Here is a 17,839-nt window from a genome sequence, read left to right on the forward strand (position 1 = left end):
AAACCAAACTAGAGCTTTCAGAAACCCTGTCTTTTTTGTACAGGGCGCTGGTGGCATCGTTGGACTATCCACCGGTAAAGTTTTGAACCCTTGCTCCCAAGTGTTAAACACAATGTGTATCACCTTTGTGCATGTGTGTTAGCATATTTTCACAAATATTTTCAAGGGTGTTAGCTTTCCACTAGATCCTAAATGCATATGCAATGAGTTAGAGCATCTAATGGCACTTTGATAACCGCATTTCGATACGAGTTTCACCCCTCTTAATAGTATGGCTATCGATCCTAAATGTAATCACACTCTCTAAGTGTCTCGATCACTAAACCAAAAAGCTCCTTGATGTAGACTAGCCCAATCTTCCAAAAGGTATGATAGCGTCGATTGGTAGAGACTCGATGTTCATGATCTAGGCTTCGAACCAAGACTAATTTGGACCCCCGCAACCATTACACCACTGCTCTGTTGGTTATTAACCACGCGAACACGATTGACCTCGTCGAGAAGGCTTTCCTGCAAGCGAATCGAGAACACAAGCAAGAATGAGATAAATGCAATCTAAAATTGTAAATAAATATGAGGCTTATGATAATGAGAAAGAGTTTAAGTCTTTATTCGAAAGGACTAATCACCACAGGCGAACAAGATCAAGAACTGGGGCCCTGGTTCACAGCAAGCAGCCTTGGCGGCGACAGTTGCAGCAAAACGACGTCTGTTTCACGAGAAAATCAAGAACTAAACAAAACCCAAACCCTAAGGAGAGTGTCGGCTGCTATTTATAGAGTCTTGGGCGTCACCCCCCCTAGACGCGCCCCCTAATGGGCCCAAATACGATACACGGTCCAACGGACCAAAGACGGTGTCGTAGCACCCTGGCAGATTTTGGATGCTGACTTGTTTTGACAATTTCCATTGATTTCGAAGGTCTTTTGACGTGAAACCAATTGGGTTGGCTTCCTTATCCAATTAGCTTTCTATCCATATATGGATCATTGAAAATGGAGTCCGGATGCGTCCTGAGTGACCAGTTTAAGGCAGACTGATCCTGAAACCCGAGACAGATTCGAACTTGAATTGCTTTGGGCCTCCACCTCGGGGACTCGAACCGAATTAGCCTCGGACCTACTTCTTGACTTGGACACCCTTGCTGGCCTCCTACCCCTCCATACCATGTGTCAAACATGGTCATATATGTGGGTGTCATGTCCTCATCATCCTCCCCTTCTTGACGAAAAGCCGTCCTCGGCATCGATTGTGCTTGAAACTGATCCTGCACAACATAAAGGAGAACGTGGTTGCGAAAACAAAGAGAACTAAAATAATTGTGAGAAGGAACGTGACCATATTTCTAAGTTTGTAGCATGTCATCTCGCATAAAAATTTCAGCAAGCATGTAGACTCCATGATCCGAATGCATATGATGTATGTCAACACTATCCTACAAAAGATTAGAACTAACCAAAGATAATGTAGGAATAGATGATCTAGCAGACATAGGTAGCAACCAACAATGCTCCCCTTCTTGGAAGTGAACTTGTTTCTTTGAGGAACATGAGAAAATGTTTGTATTATTATGGCTGACCTCTAAACGATCATAATCTTGTACAACAAAAGAAGAATTCATATTGCTGCGAATGTATACTCGATGTATCATATATTGTCCCTTGTTGTTATATTTGCCAATAACATGATATGTATGTTTAGAAAACCAAGGCAAATCAACATATTTAAATAGGCTCTCCTCCAAACAATCTAGGTTACACAAAACATCAAATTTAATGTAACCCAAAGTATGTAAAGAAGATAATAGTTTGAACTCATCAGTTTTAGTAGCAATATGAATAACATGTTTATTTTTAGCGCAAGTGGTTGGTTCCAAAACATGTAAAACTGAAGCATCATCAACCAATTTATCTTTATCACAAGAAACATCAAGCAAATTATTATGGGACAAAGATAAATCAAGCGAAGGCTCCACTAAAATTTGCTCTATCATAGCATGATTGGTGGAAAAATTCAGAACATCAAGAGAACTCTCACCTTTCGTGAGTTTAGCATTGTGGGTTTTACCTTTGCTCTCATGTTCAGCAGGAGTAATAGTTGATGGTTCTGAATTGTCACATAAGACTGTGAGCATCTCATTTTCTGTCACGTCATCCTCGCTCTTTTGTACATTGTCCTGCAAAAGGTTAGGCATAGTAGGAGGAATAACAAGAGATTGATCTAGTTGATGCACCTCATCATTTGAATTAATTACAAGAGATGGATTAACAAAATTTTCTCTCATAAGATCTTTCATATCATTCTAAGTTTGAGGTTTATCAGAAGGATCTAAAGACTCCCACCAAGATAAAGCAGAATGTTGCAAAATACTAGATGCATTTTTACCTTCCTCCTTGGACACATAAAGCGAGTAGCAAATATGTTATCTATGGCAATTTCCCACTCCATGTATTTATCAGCACATATATCATCATAAGTCGGTGGATATGAACAACCTGTCATTGTTAGAATCAAACAAGAAAATACACACGTATGTATTTTCCTATGAACTACTATAGGATGTGGACAAGGAAAAACAAGGCACTCAACTCTCAAGCGTCTTACCACGGTCTTACAAGTATTCTTACCAAAGCAACAGGCGGTGCAATCGGTCGGTGACTGTGATACCGTTGTAGCTTGAGTGTAACAGTTGCAAAGCGAACCTGTACTTGATTAGAAGAAAGTGGAGCTTGGACAGGCATAATATAGTAGCAAGGAATAGCAATAATTGAATTCAGAATTAACAAGATTAAAAAGTAGTCCCAAGCTAGTCTATGTCGCTAGCCTAAACTCATCCTGAACCTAGTTAAGCAAGTAATATAATACAACTCAACACAAGGACTCAAAAGGATGCAAGCACTTCTGAACTTTTTTTTCTTTTTATTTTTTCTCTCTTTTTTTAGGTGCGGCTTTTTTCCTTCTTTTGGTTTTTGCACCTCTTTGCCTTTTTCTTTGTTTTATGTTTTTTATCTCACAAAAGTGTCGCACATAAGAGATTAGACTTTAGATATTTCCACCGTGGAAGAAAAATACTTAACCGAGGAAGCCGTAGAAGGAGTTGCTAGACAAACCAAACTCAATCACGCAACCCACTTCGTGACTATTTTAGATCCAAAGAAAAACTAGAGATCAATCTGATGCAAGCCACACTAGGAAACAAGACTTGACACTAGACCAAGAACAAGATCAGAACACAACGAACACTAAGACGTGGCGAGGGACGATAGTTCAATAAAGCAAACTGAAATTAAAAAAATTGCAAAGGCACAGCGGGGCTATTGGACTAGAGATATGTGATAGTGTATATTTTTTGGGCTTTTTATGGACTATAGGTAAAACAAAAATAGTAGCAATCTAAAGGGGAAAATAAAGTTATACCTAACGGGCAACAAGGTCTCTGATACCACTTGATGTAGACTAGGCCCGATCTTCCAAAAGGTATGATAGCGTTGATTGGTGGAGACTCGACGTTTATGATCTAGGCTTCGAACCAAGACTGATTCGGACCCCCGCAACCGTTACACCACTGCTTCGTTGGTTATCAACCACGCGAACGCGATTGACCTCGCCGAGAAGGCTTTCCTGCAAGCGAATCGAGAACACAAGCAAGAACAAGATAAATGCAATCTGAAATTACAAATAAATATGAGGCTTATGATAATAAGAAAGAGTTCAAGTCTTTATTCGAAAGGACTAATCGCCACAGGTGAACAAGATCAAGAACTGGGGCCCTGGTTCACAGCAAGCGGCCTTGGCGGCGACAGTTGCAGCAAAACGACGTCTGTTTTACGAGGAAATCAAGAACTAAACAAAACTTAAACCCTAAGGAGAGCGTCAGCTGCTATTTATAGAGTCTTGGGCGTCACCTCCCCCTAGACGCGCCCCCTAATGGGCCCAAATACGATACACGGTCCAACGGACCAAAGACGGTGTCGCAGCACCCTGATAGATTTTGGACGCTGACTTGTTTCGACGATTCCTGTTGATTTCGAAGGTCTTTTGACGTGAAACCAATTGGGTTGGCTTTCTTATCCAATTAGCTTTCCATCCATATGTGGATCATCGAAAACGGAGTCCGGATGCGTCCTGGGTGACCAGTTTAAGATAGACTGGTCCTAGAACCTGAGACAGACTCGAACTTGAATTGATTCGAGCCTCCACCTCGGGGATGCGAACCGAATTAGCCTCGGACCTCCTTCTTGACTTGGACACCCTTGCTGGCCTCCTACCCCTTCATACCATGTGCCAAACATGGTCATATGTGTGGGTGTTATGTCCTCATCACTCCTAATAATTTCACCTTTGCCTTGAGCTTTTTGTTTTTCTCTTACTTCTTTTCCAAGTCCAAGCACTTAATCATCATGATGGTATCACCATCATCAAGTCATAATCTTCATTTGCTTCACCACTTGGAGTAGTGCTACCTATCTTATAATCACTTTAATAAATTAGGTTAGCACTTAGGATTTCATCAATTTACCAAAACCAAACTAGAGCTTTCAGCTATAAAATAGAAAGGTGGGGAACGAGGTTGGCTGATGCCACTAACCCACTGACAAACCCTAGAAGGCCATATCCGATCGCGGGCACGCTACAGTGATGGGAAGCACCGCCGGCCGTGTCGCCGTCCTTTGGATTCCACCGCTCCACATTGCGTCGCAACTGCCATGGCGACTTCCTCCTCCTCTACCTCCTCTGCCAAGCCGAAGGTATGGGCCTCTCTCTCTCTCTAGGTTTCATATCGATGAACTATATGATGTTTATGCTAAACTAATGAAGTCAACCCACTAGATCTACTCCTAGTTGATTCTAAATTCTCTAACATGCGTGGCTCATGCTGCTCTCGGTCTCGATGGTTGCCGCCGCCACCGCTGCTGGCTTGGCCGAAGCTAGCTAGCTAGCGTAGTTCACACACCGTAGTTCACAATTGATCATCAAGGCATAAGAGCATCTCCGAGAGTTCCCTAAATCCCTTCCTAATCCTTGGTTTCTAGTAAGATGAGAAAAACCCACTCTTCAACAACTCCTAATCTATCATCCTAATCTTTTAGAACTTAGGAAAAGTCACTATGTTCCACGTAAAGTTACGCGCTTCCGAGTCGCGCGTATCTTCTCTCTCCCGTGCGTTGTCAGGCAATTTAAAGGTGGAAGGGCGTGGGAAGAATAAAGAAGAGAAAATGGTTCCTAATACAAATGTACAAGAGAGAAAGAATATATAAAGGTGGTTAGGATAATTTAGAGATAGTATATGATTCCTGATGTAAAATTGTCTTTTATATTTTAGAAGTGGATTATTAGAAACTCTTGGAGATGTTATTTTTTATTTCTTCCAATATTTTCTTAGGAGTTATAAACTTCATGTTTTTAGGAAGAAAATATTGGATACTCTTGGAGATGCTCTATACACATCTACAGCCAATCTCAAGCCAAAGGCTGGCACTATACGTGCAAATCGGCGGCGGCGCAAAGGGTTTCACGGTGCGGTGGAAGAGGTCACGCAAAAAAAAAAAAGAAGCTGCCAAAAAAATCATTGTGGGACCAAAATTTGATTTTTTTTTTTTTTGGAAGTCAAATATAGGGTACTTTTGGAGATGGCATTCTTTTCTTCTTCTAATACCTTTTTGAGTTGACAAACATGGAATTTTTGGGAGAAAAATATAGGACACTGTTGGAGATGCTCTTACGTCGAGTTTAAGGTAAAGAAACAAATACGATAACGATATCGATCGCCATATAACAAACACCCTAAAATCATCTGTGGAGGGCAATACGAACCTTCGTACGCCCTGAACCTGTGATATCTTTTTGGCCATGCCCAGCATGACTCCGAAATCCCTCGCCTCGCCAACTCACCCAATGGCATTGCCATGTACGCGCACCAAGAACGCGGCACCAAGAACGCGGTCATTTTTCACTGCTACCATTTTTACATTGCATACAACATATAGAATCTTGGCATTCCATGCAATGCACATTGAACGCCTCTATATACGCCCCATGCCCATATGATCAAACGTCCATATCTCGAATTCTCGATTGTCGTCTTCTCCTCGATCATCACCCCTTTCTTAGCATCACGCTTCGATTTCGTAGGCGATCGCCGTGCAGGGTACGTGCTCCCATGGCTTCGCGAGGACGAAGGCTCTGTATTCTCATGGCTCTCGTGGGTGCCGTCCTTGTGGCGCCTACTGCGTCGATGGCAGACGCGACGTGGACTGGCACCAGGCGCCACCACCTTGCTCCGGCACCAGCGCCTGCGGGGCGCTCGTCCGCCACGCCGCCACCCGTGCAACGGCCCAAGACGCCCGCCGCGCATGCCCCGGTCTCTACGGCTCGGTCCCCGGTCCCGGTCCCATCGGAGGGGCCGGCCACCTTGGCGCCATCATCACCTAGCGATGAAGCTTCGATCCCGCCGTCGTCCGATGCCACCCCGCCTAGCACGGCGTCGTCGACTCTCCCGGTGGTCGTTCCCGATATAGCGCATAGCAGCGGCGCCGCGCCGGCCGTGTCTTCCGCGTGCGGCGCCACCTTCTTGTCCGCCGCTGGCTTGGTGGCCATGATGCTGCGCTGAGGTTATTGGTCAAATGATTAGCCTGGTTTCTGAATTAGTTTTTGTATCAAGGGACCGTGAAGGGCATTGTTTTTCGTAGTTTCATTGATTCGGCAGTTTTGAATTGCTTGTTGCAATGTCCTCAGTTTTGAATTGCTTGTTACAATGTCCTCATGGTTTTGTTGATTCAGCAGCTTTGAATTACGTACTTGTTACAACGTCCGCATATAACAATGAAATGAAATAGTCACGATACTGATGAAGAATCACGATGGGTCCCTGTTACGGATGAGTCTTCTCTGCAGAGTACTGCAGAGGTATTAGAGTGCTTACCGTGATTACAATCTGGGTGCTCTCCGTAAGCAAGGACAAAATGAAGAATCTCTACAGATCTACAGGATACATATATGGCAAACCAGATCACATCTGTGCACGTGAAGCCGAAAACAGATCTAAAGAAGTACATCACAAAGTGAATATAGCAACATGCTTCATTGTGAATCAGATTAGCACTCAGAACAGCCAGAAATGATCTTAGACTGTAGTTCAGAAACAATCCATGCCCATTTCAATCACTTCCATTTTTTCTGTGTAGTTACTCACGCTGAGATAACACAATAAGCTATACACGCCACGCTTTCACAATCGTTCAAATAACCCGAAATACATTAGCTGCACTACAGAAAAGAAAAAAAAGTTAGCATTCACAATTTAACACATACCGCATGGCTGCACGGAGGGGTTTCAGGCTTATGGGGACTTTACAAGTAGGTGCTCATACAATTTGGTAGGGTTGTTGTGTATAATTGACGGGTTCGCGTCTTCAAGGCGTTCTGCAAGAGATTTGAGCATGGAGACCAGATGGCGCGTGTTCTTCGTGCATCGGCACACTAGGTCCAAGTATTGCATGGCCTCCTGAGGAAGGAGACCAGTCATGAAGAAGGGGAAGAGCTTCGAGTGTGTCATCTCCATTGTAGCTACCGCCTCAGAAGCCCATGCGGAACTGGACTTGTCAGAAACCTTCCCCTCCTCCCGCTGCATCCGTCGTACTTGTTCTAGCCGTGGGAGAAGGTCATTCTCTTCTTCCTTGAAGTGCTCTTTGGTGTGGTCCTGCCAATGTTTGATAGACATCAGAAATACACCAAACACGAAGAGAGAGAGAGAGATGAATTTACAAGCTTACTGCCTAGGAGTTGTAATGTCTCATTGAGTTTATTATAGGATGAGTCCAGATACGGAATGTTTGGTATTATCAGCAAACTTTTGGTAATGAGCCAAGTACCATAATCAATTGTGATTTATAAAAGTCAGACCTGTAACTAATCATACTGCAATGAGCTCGTTTCTAAATAGTTCATAGGATATTCTATAGACAAGTTTCTCATTATCCATGCAAGTATGCATCAGTCCACAATATTATATTATGAAAAAAATATCAAAACAAACTTCAAAGGCCGCTAAGAGCCTAAAGTTTCTTAGCTGGTTCAGAGACAAATTGCTGGCTAATTTTGCCTGACAATTTGTCAACCCATGCTATCAGTAACTAGCTCAAAGCAAGATAAGCCACACACTGAATGCAATCACCAAATTTCCAGTTTGCAACAATGACTGCCCAATGTCCACAGAGATGAAGCATCCATGGAATGGGAGTGCCCATGATGATTGCACCATTGTCAAATGGCCTCCAGACCTATGTCAAATTCTTTTCAAAAGCTTGGTAGGAACATGTGGAATAGGGCCAGCTGTAATGAGCATAAAATGTTGAAACCTTTATTGTCATGCAAAGCAATCATTTCTTAATTGCTTGGGCCAGGCTGCACCCTACTTTCTTCCCTCAACTTACATTACACAATACACACCTTCCAAGTTTCCAATAAAAAGGAGAGTTGTATGCTAACGCCATGGTGGTGGATTCCTATCAATCTCAAAACAACTTCCCGTGCTATCTTTTGCTCAAACAATACCAGTTTTACAGATCAAACAGGCTGAGAATAAACAGACTGCAGCCTACTTTACTTTTTCCTTTGCAACTTTTCCCAGTATGGCAGCATGCACAATACCAATGCAGTAGAACCGTGAAGATAGCATTATGCGCTAAGCATATGGTGGTGAATCCAGATCCAAATTGACAAGCCACGCAAGTTTTAGAGACAATAGGTTGGAAGTGGTCCTTATCCAGGACCTACATGATCTTCCAATCCAATTCAATGAAAAGTGCAAGTATAAAATAGTGCAATATAACAAACTTTTCCACTTGAGGACGAAAGGAATCAATTTTATCCTTTGGTAACATGGTGAATGGTCCCCTAATCATTCTCTGTTCTATATCACTTTCGGTTACTCCTTTCCAAGAGAATATCTCATAGTAGGTTATTTGCTAAAGGGGATACAGATTAGGACAGGGTAACATCCACACCAACAAATTATCGCTTTTGCATGAAGGTAGTATAGAACCCTTGAAAGTTACAAAAGGTGAAGTTTGCAAAACCTCCTAAGCAGTTGAATGTCTTCTGAAGACACCTAAGATAGTGCTTTGCCTATTCTTTCAAGCATGGCGTTCATAACTAAATACAAGCTTCTACCACCAGAAAGCCTAAACTAGTGTATATTCTGAAGTAGAAAGGTTTCGCAAGCAATGAACAGTTGGCAGATAAAGAACAACCAATGCATTTATTGGATACCACAGGGACTGTACCTGCAACGCTTTGAGGCGAACCGAGAGGTTGACCACCACTTCATGGAATAGGGGGCTCCCTAATTCCAACGTCAGCAGTGTTTTTATATCCTCCTTGATTCCATTCATCATTGGCAGGTGCCTCCCATGCTGCTCGTTAACCTTATCGCAGACCCCTTGTCACACAAAATATTGGTGTCAGATTAGATTAGATCCTAATCATATCAGTATGCAAGCAGTTGGTGCTTAAATAAATGTTCAATTAATAACTTGGATCGAAGACGTCAAGTTGGTGTGAGTGTGACGGTTGGTTCCCACTTCTCGCAAAGCCCGCTTGTCTTTCACTTGGAAACAGCCAAATATTTGGCTTTGCTCTAGTACATTACTCCACAATGTATATTTTCTTAATGTACTAGCAATGTAGATGCTTGAGTACATTGCAATATTTTGTTAGAATAGATGTTAGCTGCTTTTACTAATTAGAATAAGGAGGTGTTTTGATCCATTGACTAAAAATTAAGAGGTATGTCGGGAGGGTGTTGTATGGCGTATTCAGATACTAATAAAAAAACAAATTACATAATCCGTCAGTACTCCACGAGATGAATTTATTAAGCCTAATTAATTTATCATTAACACATATTTACTGTAGCGCCACATTGTCAAATCATAGACTAATTAGATTCAAAATATTCATCTTGCAAATTAGTCCCAAACTATGCAATTAGTTTCGTAATTAGTCTATATTTAATACCCTATGTATATGTCCAAACATCCGATGTGACAGCGACTAAAATTTAGGAGGGGGCAACCAAACACCCTCTAATTAGTCTATATTTAGTGAACGACTCCTTAACCAACGCACCCAAAATAGAATGAGAACTACGAATTGAAGCAGAGCTCCAATTGTCTAGACGCAGACGCACTGCTTTTTTTGCGACAGGAAACAGTCAGTGCAGAAAGGAAAGCAGGCCTATAATATAAATCCTCAAAAACGCCAATGCACATTAGAAACGAGAGACAAATGCCCTACTTCAAAAAAAAAAAACGAGAGACAAATGCCCTAAACCTCTATGAGCATCAAGGGAAATTAAGAGCATAATGCAATGCGGCACAAATAAAATAGATCAAACTCAAATCGACCTGGAAACGATGCCCTCTGTATGTCAGGGAAGATGAGGGTCTCCTCCATCCTTGCGTGTTCCAGCATCACCTCCATTGCGTCCCCGTACCACTTGCCGAGCCTCCTGACCTCAGCAGCCTCCACAACGCTCCTCCCCTTGCCCGACTTCTTCCCCTTCTTAACCATCTCCGCCACCTTCGCCGCCACGCCCTCGAGGTGCCGCTCGGCGCTGCAGTGCTGCAGCCGCACCAGCTCGGCGACCTCCGCGGCGGCCGCGGCCGACGGCGACGCCGCGCGGGGCCTCTCCGGCGGCGCGACGCGCGGCTTGCCCTCGAACCGCGCGTCCACCAGGCGCAGCAGCTCGTCGGCGGTGCCGCAGACCTCCGGGTCGGCGGCGGAGAGGCGGAGCACGGGGCGGCCGAGCGGGGCCGCCTCGGAGGGCGTGAAGTGGAGGGGCGCCGCCGCCTTGTAGAGGAGCGAGACGCGGAGGCGCCACGCGACGGGGCACCCGTCGGAGCCGTAGACGCGCACGACGCCGGCGTCCTCGGCGTCCACCGCGGCGGCGGAGACGGAGGGGGATCTGGCGAGCGCGTAGGGGGAGACGGAGACGGAGTTGACCGTCACGGTGGGCGCGGACACGTTGCTGCCGAGCGGCGGCGAGCCCGGCTCCGTCGGGCGGCGGCGGCGCGGGGACGGAGAGCAATTGCCCATGCGGAGTGAGTGGGAGCGCGCGGGGAGAAGGGTTTGGGGGGAGTGTTTGTGGGTGGGACTTGGGAGCCTATACGTGCGAGGTGGGGAGGCGCGGCGTGCGGTGCGGTGCGGTGCGACGAACGAGTGGGAGCGCGGTGGAGCTTGCGTGGGAGGCAGAGGAGGTGGAAGTGTGAGAGGGGCGGGCGTTGGGGTGCGGGCGAGGTTGGCGGAAGAGATGGTGGGGCCGGGCCGGCTGGCCTTTATGCTCTTTTATGCGTGGATTTTGTTAAGGATGTTCATTGTCTGTCGGCTTCGTATAAGCCGGCTTATCAGCTCGAGCTACAGTATTTTTCTTTTATAATAAAACAGTTTCAGTCGACTTTAATACCAGCCAAACAAGCTTATCCGGAATATTTATTTAACTATAGTAGTATTTATTACTATCGTGTTGACGTCTGACCATGGAGACCAGCAGATTTTGGGTTGTTTGGCACTGCTCCTCCTGGAGGTTCATTCAGAGGAGAACAGTTTTGGTGGTTCCTGGAACACGGCTCCGGCTTCTCTATTTTTTTTAACTCCGGAGGAGCCGGAGCCGGGGAGAAGTCCAGCCAAACATGTCTTTTTTAGAAAAATGTTACCTCTGTGTGTAAGTTAAATTAGTTTAACTTTGACCAAATTTATAGTGAGTAATATTAACATTTATGTCACCAACTAGATTTATTGTGAAAATATATTTCATGATCAATTTAATGGTACTTATTTTATATCATAATTTTTGAAAAAACGAGAATTGCATAGATGGAGAGAGTAGTTCCTCCGCCCTAAAAAAGAATAGAGTTTTAGGTTTAGAATGAGTCCAATTTTATCAAGTTCGATCAAATTTATAGAAAATAGTATTGATATTTATATCAACTTTATTTTATTTGACTTCTCAAAAGTAGAAAGGTGAGAATTGCATTATTTTGGGACCAATGAGGTAACATGCTTTATCGAATCAAAGCATGCTCCAGTAGATAAGCCTATGCGATATCAATAGGGTTTTTAACGTAAGGTATGTAACTCTATCACTAAAAATATTACAAAAAATATATAATTCTATCTAGAACGAGTTATATATACTAGTATATTACCCGTGCTAACGCTTTGGATCACATTAAATAACTTTTTCAGATACGCACAAATTGTAACTACGACAGGAAAATATGTGAGATCAACTTTCGCGGATTCAAATAGCCCAAATTTTTAAATGTATCATCATCTCTTAAGAAAGGGTGTCAACAAACATGCCTGCCAAATACTCCATAGTCTTGGAATAAGCATAAAAATGAATCCGCAAAGGCCAAAGAGAAAGGGTATCAACAAAAACATGGCTACCAATACTTTGAAACGCATCGATCAATGCAAATGTTCTCATTTATGCCTCAAATAAAATAAATCCTAAAAAAATAGAGTTTTAGGTTTGGAATGAGTCAAACGTTATCAAGTTTGATCAAATTTATAGAAAATAGTATTGATAGTTATGTCAACTTGAATTTATTTGACTTCTCGAACGTAGAAAGGTGATAATTGCATTATTTTAGGACCAAGGAAGTAACATGCTTTATCGAATCAAAGCATGCTCCAGTAGATAAGCCTATGAGATACCAATACGGATTTTAACGTAAGTATGTAACTCTATCACTAAAAATATTACAAAAATATATAATTCTATCTAGAACAAGTTATATATTATTATAGAAATGTTTTATTACTGTAACCTTGTGTTGTCAATCTATATAAACTTTGAAGTATTTATGGCCCAAGCATTTAGAGAAATGACTCATAATAATAGACCTAGATGTTGACAAACCTATATTTGTGATATCGGATAATGTGCGGATGAAGTGTTGATGGTTTTTTGTATTTACTGAAAACTTGATTTGCTGTCTTGTAGTGCTCCTTTTATTTAAAATTGTAGGTCGTTCTGATTTTTATAGATACATAAATTTTGCTCTATATCTAGATATATATTATGTTTATGTGTCTAAAAATATCAAGACGGCTTATAATGTTTTGGACCAGAGGGACTAGCTATTGTAGCCTCTTGATAAAACTATAACCTATAATTTGGCTAACTTAACACCGAAAGATGGAAATTATATTGTCAGGTACAGACGTACAGTTGAACACTTGAAGTGTTGGTTTTCCAGGACCAACTCTTTGTTGGAGACAACTTCAGTCTAGCAGGAGTAGTTCATAATTTTGGATGTGGCATCTAGCTTGGATATATTTGATTGCGATGTGCACGCATGCATAATAATTGTGCTGCTAGTTTGGAGATTATTTTAATACACAGTCTATAGATAATTGCCATGCTGCGCTGGAAAGCTAATCTTGTTTGACAGCTTGCATCTAATTGCCGACAGTTGATACAACGGTTTTCTCTTTAAATCATTCACTCCCGCTCCACCACTCTAGTTCTGAAAAGGTCAAAAACCTCAAACAGCCGCTGAATATCCTAGTTTGTGATGATGGACTCGGGATCATAAAATGCCTTCACTACTATACTTGTATCTTTGTAGATTCTAGGAGATCATAATGTTCCAAGAGCGCTACTGGAGAGGGTGTTACATGTTTGTACACTTCGGTCACTGACAGGAATGCAATATACAGTCAACACTTCCAATGCCATAGTCCAAATCCCCCAAAGGCCAAAGACAAAGCTCAGATAAACAATCTACAGTCCCCTATAAGACGGTGGCAAGTGAGTGCAGGTCTTAGGCTTTAGCGGCCAGAAATCAACGAGAAGAGTTAAAAGCGAGAACCGTGCTGCTGGTGGTGATCACTAGCTTCTTATTCAAAAGGCATCCAGTACTACCTTCCAACGCTGCAATAATGATACATAAGAGTATTTTGGAGATGGAACGTTTATGTTCGTTGACAGGCTCTTATCGCATAATAATCACAATCAAGACATCAAAGTGGTACACAAACGGGACCTGATTATTGCAGCGAGTATCGTTGGCAGGACTTGTAGCTGGATGGTTACTGAATCGGCATATACTCGATTGTAATCAGATGTCCGGACCTGGGGCTGCAGGATCAGATTTGCCAACCACTTTGTAGTGCTGCGTCGAGCGATTACTGGACTTAAACAACAAGCCCTTCGGCCGGAAGTGAACAAAAGGTGGTGCCATCGATGCTTACCGATTACCTTGCGGACAAAGCCAAATGGAACACAAGCGAAAGCAAGCTGCTAGCTGCCTAGCTATAGCAGTCCTAGTGGTCGAGTAGCCCCCAAGACTGATTCAGCAACCGTTTTGGCACTGACAGGCCAGGCTCGGCCCAGACGTCAGACTCGGACCTGCCCAAACATGGTCAAGTGTCACTCTGACGACGATGCAACAGTGGGTAGGGAGTGGGGACTAGCCGTCCCGTGGGCCGTGGCCGCCGGTCGTAGCCAATCCGCGTGTCGAGCAGCCCCGGCGGCACGGTACACGGCTGGTCATGAATTCCCCCGGCCGGCCGCCCCGGTCTGCGCCGTTCACCCACTCATCTCTCGTCTCATCTCACATGGGACACGGGCACACGGCTCCCTCCCGCTGGACGCTGGCTGTTGCGTTGCGTCGTCGTCGAGGCACGGGCTTCGACGTGCGCTCTCACTGGGATCCTGACGAACCTAACGTCCAGACCTGAATCGATTGCATTAACGTGATGGCCACACATGAGGTGAAAAACTAGACGGAGGAGTAGTTTTTCCGTAAAATCCTCAGTTTTGCTCAGAGTTGGCACATATTTCTGAAGGAACAAGATGAAAAGTTTTTGGACGACAAGATACGAAGAATGAAGAAATGGTTGATGGGCTTCTGGAGGCGAACTGAAGATCTTGATATCGAAGGAGCGCTTTAATGTATTGTTGCTATGCTCCTGCTCTGTCTTTTGTTGTCTTGACGGCTTGCTACTGGTTGGCGTGGTTGTTATCTCCAGCGGTTCAGTTGCCATTTAGGATGTAGTTTCCTGTTGGGCTATTAGAACTGTGGTAAGCGCCTGCACACACGCCATTTTTTGTTTTGTTTTGTGCGTGTCTGTATTAAACATTGCTTTCTATAAAAGTCGGATTTACTTCTGTCAAAAAAATTTTGCTAGACTACACTAAATGCTGGAGCTTATGGATGGGCTAGTACTATCTGTCATGGCTGAGTATAGCTTATCTTCAAATATTATACTTGCAGTTCTACTGTATCAAAATTTTGGGCTTCATTCAAGTGCTAAGTGTGGCCCAAAAATTACGGAGGTTCCTTCCTATCCGCGTGAAGAAGATTCAGAAGGAAGGCCCAACTAAGGGTAGTTTGGGCCATCGTTCATCACAAGTCGCTCGGCCAGGCCCATTTCGCGCTTGCCCTAAAGAAACCGACACGAGCCCCCACTCGCACGGCCGCACAGGCGCCGCGCACACCAACAAGCGCAGCGATGGCGGCCGCCGGGGACGGGCAGACACAGCCGCAGCCGCGCCAGGAGCCGGAACCAGTGGCGGGGTCGGCGACTGGAGGCGGCGTGATCGCGAAGCTGGAGGAGGAGTGGCGGAAGGCGAATGAGCACGCGCAGACCTACCCGTACGTTTGGGGCTCCTACATCCTCGTCTGCGGCGGCCTCGGCGCTTACCTCGCCTGGCGCTGGCGTAAGCTCCGCCGCACCGAGGACCGCGTCCGCGTTCTCCAGGAACGCCTCCGCAAGCTCTCCGCGGCCGAGGAATCATCCCCGAATCCGGCTCCGCTTCCACTGCCTCGACCCCTCCCCCGCCGCAGCAGTCGGCTTCTGGGCCCGCAAAGCCCGCCTCAAGCCCGTGAAGTTACAGAGCGATTTCGGCATCGTTTGAGCTTGCTGCTGTCCTTGTTACTTATTTAGTTGGTGATCCTAGTTCAGAAGTAGTGGTGGAGGACTATAATACAAAGTGCTGAGACGTGATCAAATCATTTGGGGGAAGCTTAAAATTTTGTAGATCACGTGTGGTCATTCCCACGAAGGATTTGGATTTACTGTTAATGTCACCAAAACCCTTCTTAGTGACATCGTAACTTTTGACTCCATGATGCTGGTTTGCAGTTTTCTCCATCCACTTCACTTATTGTAGTAATGTATTGCGCCTTATACTGATCTCGTCTTATCTTCTTGAATTATCTTCATTGGAGTATATTATGCGGTGTTATGTACAATGGATAAAAGGATTATGGATAGAGAAAGCTTAACCAACATTCTGGCAGTCTAATTTTGGCGGTTGGACGTTGCTTTTGGTTGCAGAGTCCTCTGGTTAAATTGACAGAGAGCTCAACCAACACACCTAACGTTCCTGCTAATTTCCATAGTCTGCAACCTAACTTTGTCTATTGTGAACTATCAAGTAGGTTGGTACAAAGTTCAGTTGCAGAAATCAAATTCCTCAGACATTAAGAAACCATAGCTTCCCTATAGTTAGCATCCAAAGTTCATTCTTAAACAAATTTCAGGATCAAGTTATAAGAAACCATCTTGGTGTTTTTCATGCACTACCATGTGCTAAATAGCTCAAACAAAAAGATTGCTAAGTCTCGATTTAGAAGCTTTCAGAAAAAAAAAAGTCCCATTTAGCTTGTGCATTTGGTCTCAGTCCTAAAATACTTGCATTCAACTGTGCAATGTGATTATTGTATAGTTGAGATTATACTAATTCCAATTTCCTCTAACATGCTTCGTCAACGATACTCCTCAATAACTCCTAGTACTTAGGTTCTTCAATTCAGAAATCCTGCCTTTATAGATGCCTGTTATGCTGTGCCCATATCATTAACCTACTATGGTTCAAGAAGCATTCTTGGCTGCAGGAATTATTCCATTTGGATCTCCACTTTAAGAGGATATTGTTTTCAATTTATTATACCTGACACTTGATCTTAATATGGTTCCTCGTCCCATTCTTCACTGTCCTGTAATGTGAATCTGTCGCAGAGTACAATAATTCCGACCCCATGGGAGCTTGTGGGGTTGTTGAGTGTTGACCAAGGTCCAAGGCCTACATAGCTTCATAGGTTTCCACACTGATGCAGCGATATACACTCTAGATATAGCCTTGCACTCCCATGTCAGAAATCTAGAGTTTTCATATTTAAAAGAGCTGCCCACTCTCAGCTTTCATTTCTTTGTACCACTACTAAGGGTGTGTTTAGGCCCCGTTTAGATGCCACCCAAAATCAAAAAATTTCCAAGATTCCTCGTCACATCAAATCTTGCGGCACATGCATGGAGTGTTAAATGTAGGTAAAAAGAATAACTAATTGCACAGTTTGCCCGTAATTGACGAGACGAATCTTTTAAGCCTAAATAGTCCATAATTGGACAATTTTTACCAAATACAAACGAAAGTGCTACAGTAGCCAAAAACCAAAAAATTTCGCATCTAAGGGGCCTAGTTGGGGAGGTGAAAATTTTTTAGTGTCACATCGCATATGTCGGAAGGATGTCGGGAGGGGTTTTTGGATACTAATAAAAAAACAAATTACAGAACCCATCAGAAAACCGCGAGACGAATCTAATGATACTAATTAATCGGGCATTAGCACATATGGGGTACTGTAGCACTTAAGGCTTTTCATGGACTAATTAGGCTTAAAAGATTCGTCTCGCGATTTTGCCGAGAACTGTACAATTAGTTTTTTTTTTTATCTATATTTAGTACTCCATGCATGTGTCCAAACATGCTCTTTTATTGTAGGAGGAAAAAAAAAATTTGGAAACTAAACACGCCCTAAGA

At 43.7% G+C, this 17,839-nt stretch overlaps 1 protein-coding gene and 1 pseudogene across 1 annotated transcript; one reads left to right on the forward strand and one right to left on the reverse strand.

The window, feature by feature from the left end:
- Positions 1-7,134: 7,134 nt before the first annotated feature.
- Positions 7,135-11,304, reverse strand: LOC136453601 (uncharacterized). Its single transcript, XM_066454157.1, has 3 exons — positions 10,407-11,304; positions 9,285-9,439; positions 7,135-7,699 (listed from the first exon to the last, which is right to left on the reverse strand). The coding sequence occupies exons 1-3, from the start codon at positions 11,095-11,097 to the stop codon at positions 7,340-7,342; spliced, it is 1,206 nt and encodes a 401-aa protein (XP_066310254.1). The 5' UTR covers positions 11,098-11,304; the 3' UTR covers positions 7,135-7,339.
- Positions 11,305-15,471: 4,167 nt separating this feature from the next.
- On the forward strand, positions 15,472-16,207 carry LOC136453602 (uncharacterized; annotated as a pseudogene).
- The last annotated feature ends 1,632 nt before the right edge of the window (positions 16,208-17,839 follow it).

This window comes from Miscanthus floridulus, chromosome 5, assembly GCF_019320115.1.
Source record: "Miscanthus floridulus cultivar M001 chromosome 5, ASM1932011v1, whole genome shotgun sequence".
In the NCBI taxonomy this organism is placed as follows: Eukaryota; Viridiplantae; Streptophyta; class Magnoliopsida; order Poales; family Poaceae; genus Miscanthus; species Miscanthus floridulus.

Bases quoted from the DNA above. Each gene is read 5' to 3' on its own strand.
- LOC136453601 (XM_066454157.1), bottom strand. From the start codon at position 11,097: ATGGGCAATTGCTCTCCGTCCCCGCGCCGCCGCCGCCCGACGGAGCCG. The intron at 9,440-10,406 runs GTCGATTTGAGT...TTGTGTGACAAG, and splicing joins ACAGAGGGCATCGTTTCCAG to GGGTCTGCGATAAGGTTAAC. The intron at 7,700-9,284 runs GTACAGTCCCTG...AAACATTGGCAG, and splicing joins TTCGCCTCAAAGCGTTGCAG to GACCACACCAAAGAGCACTT.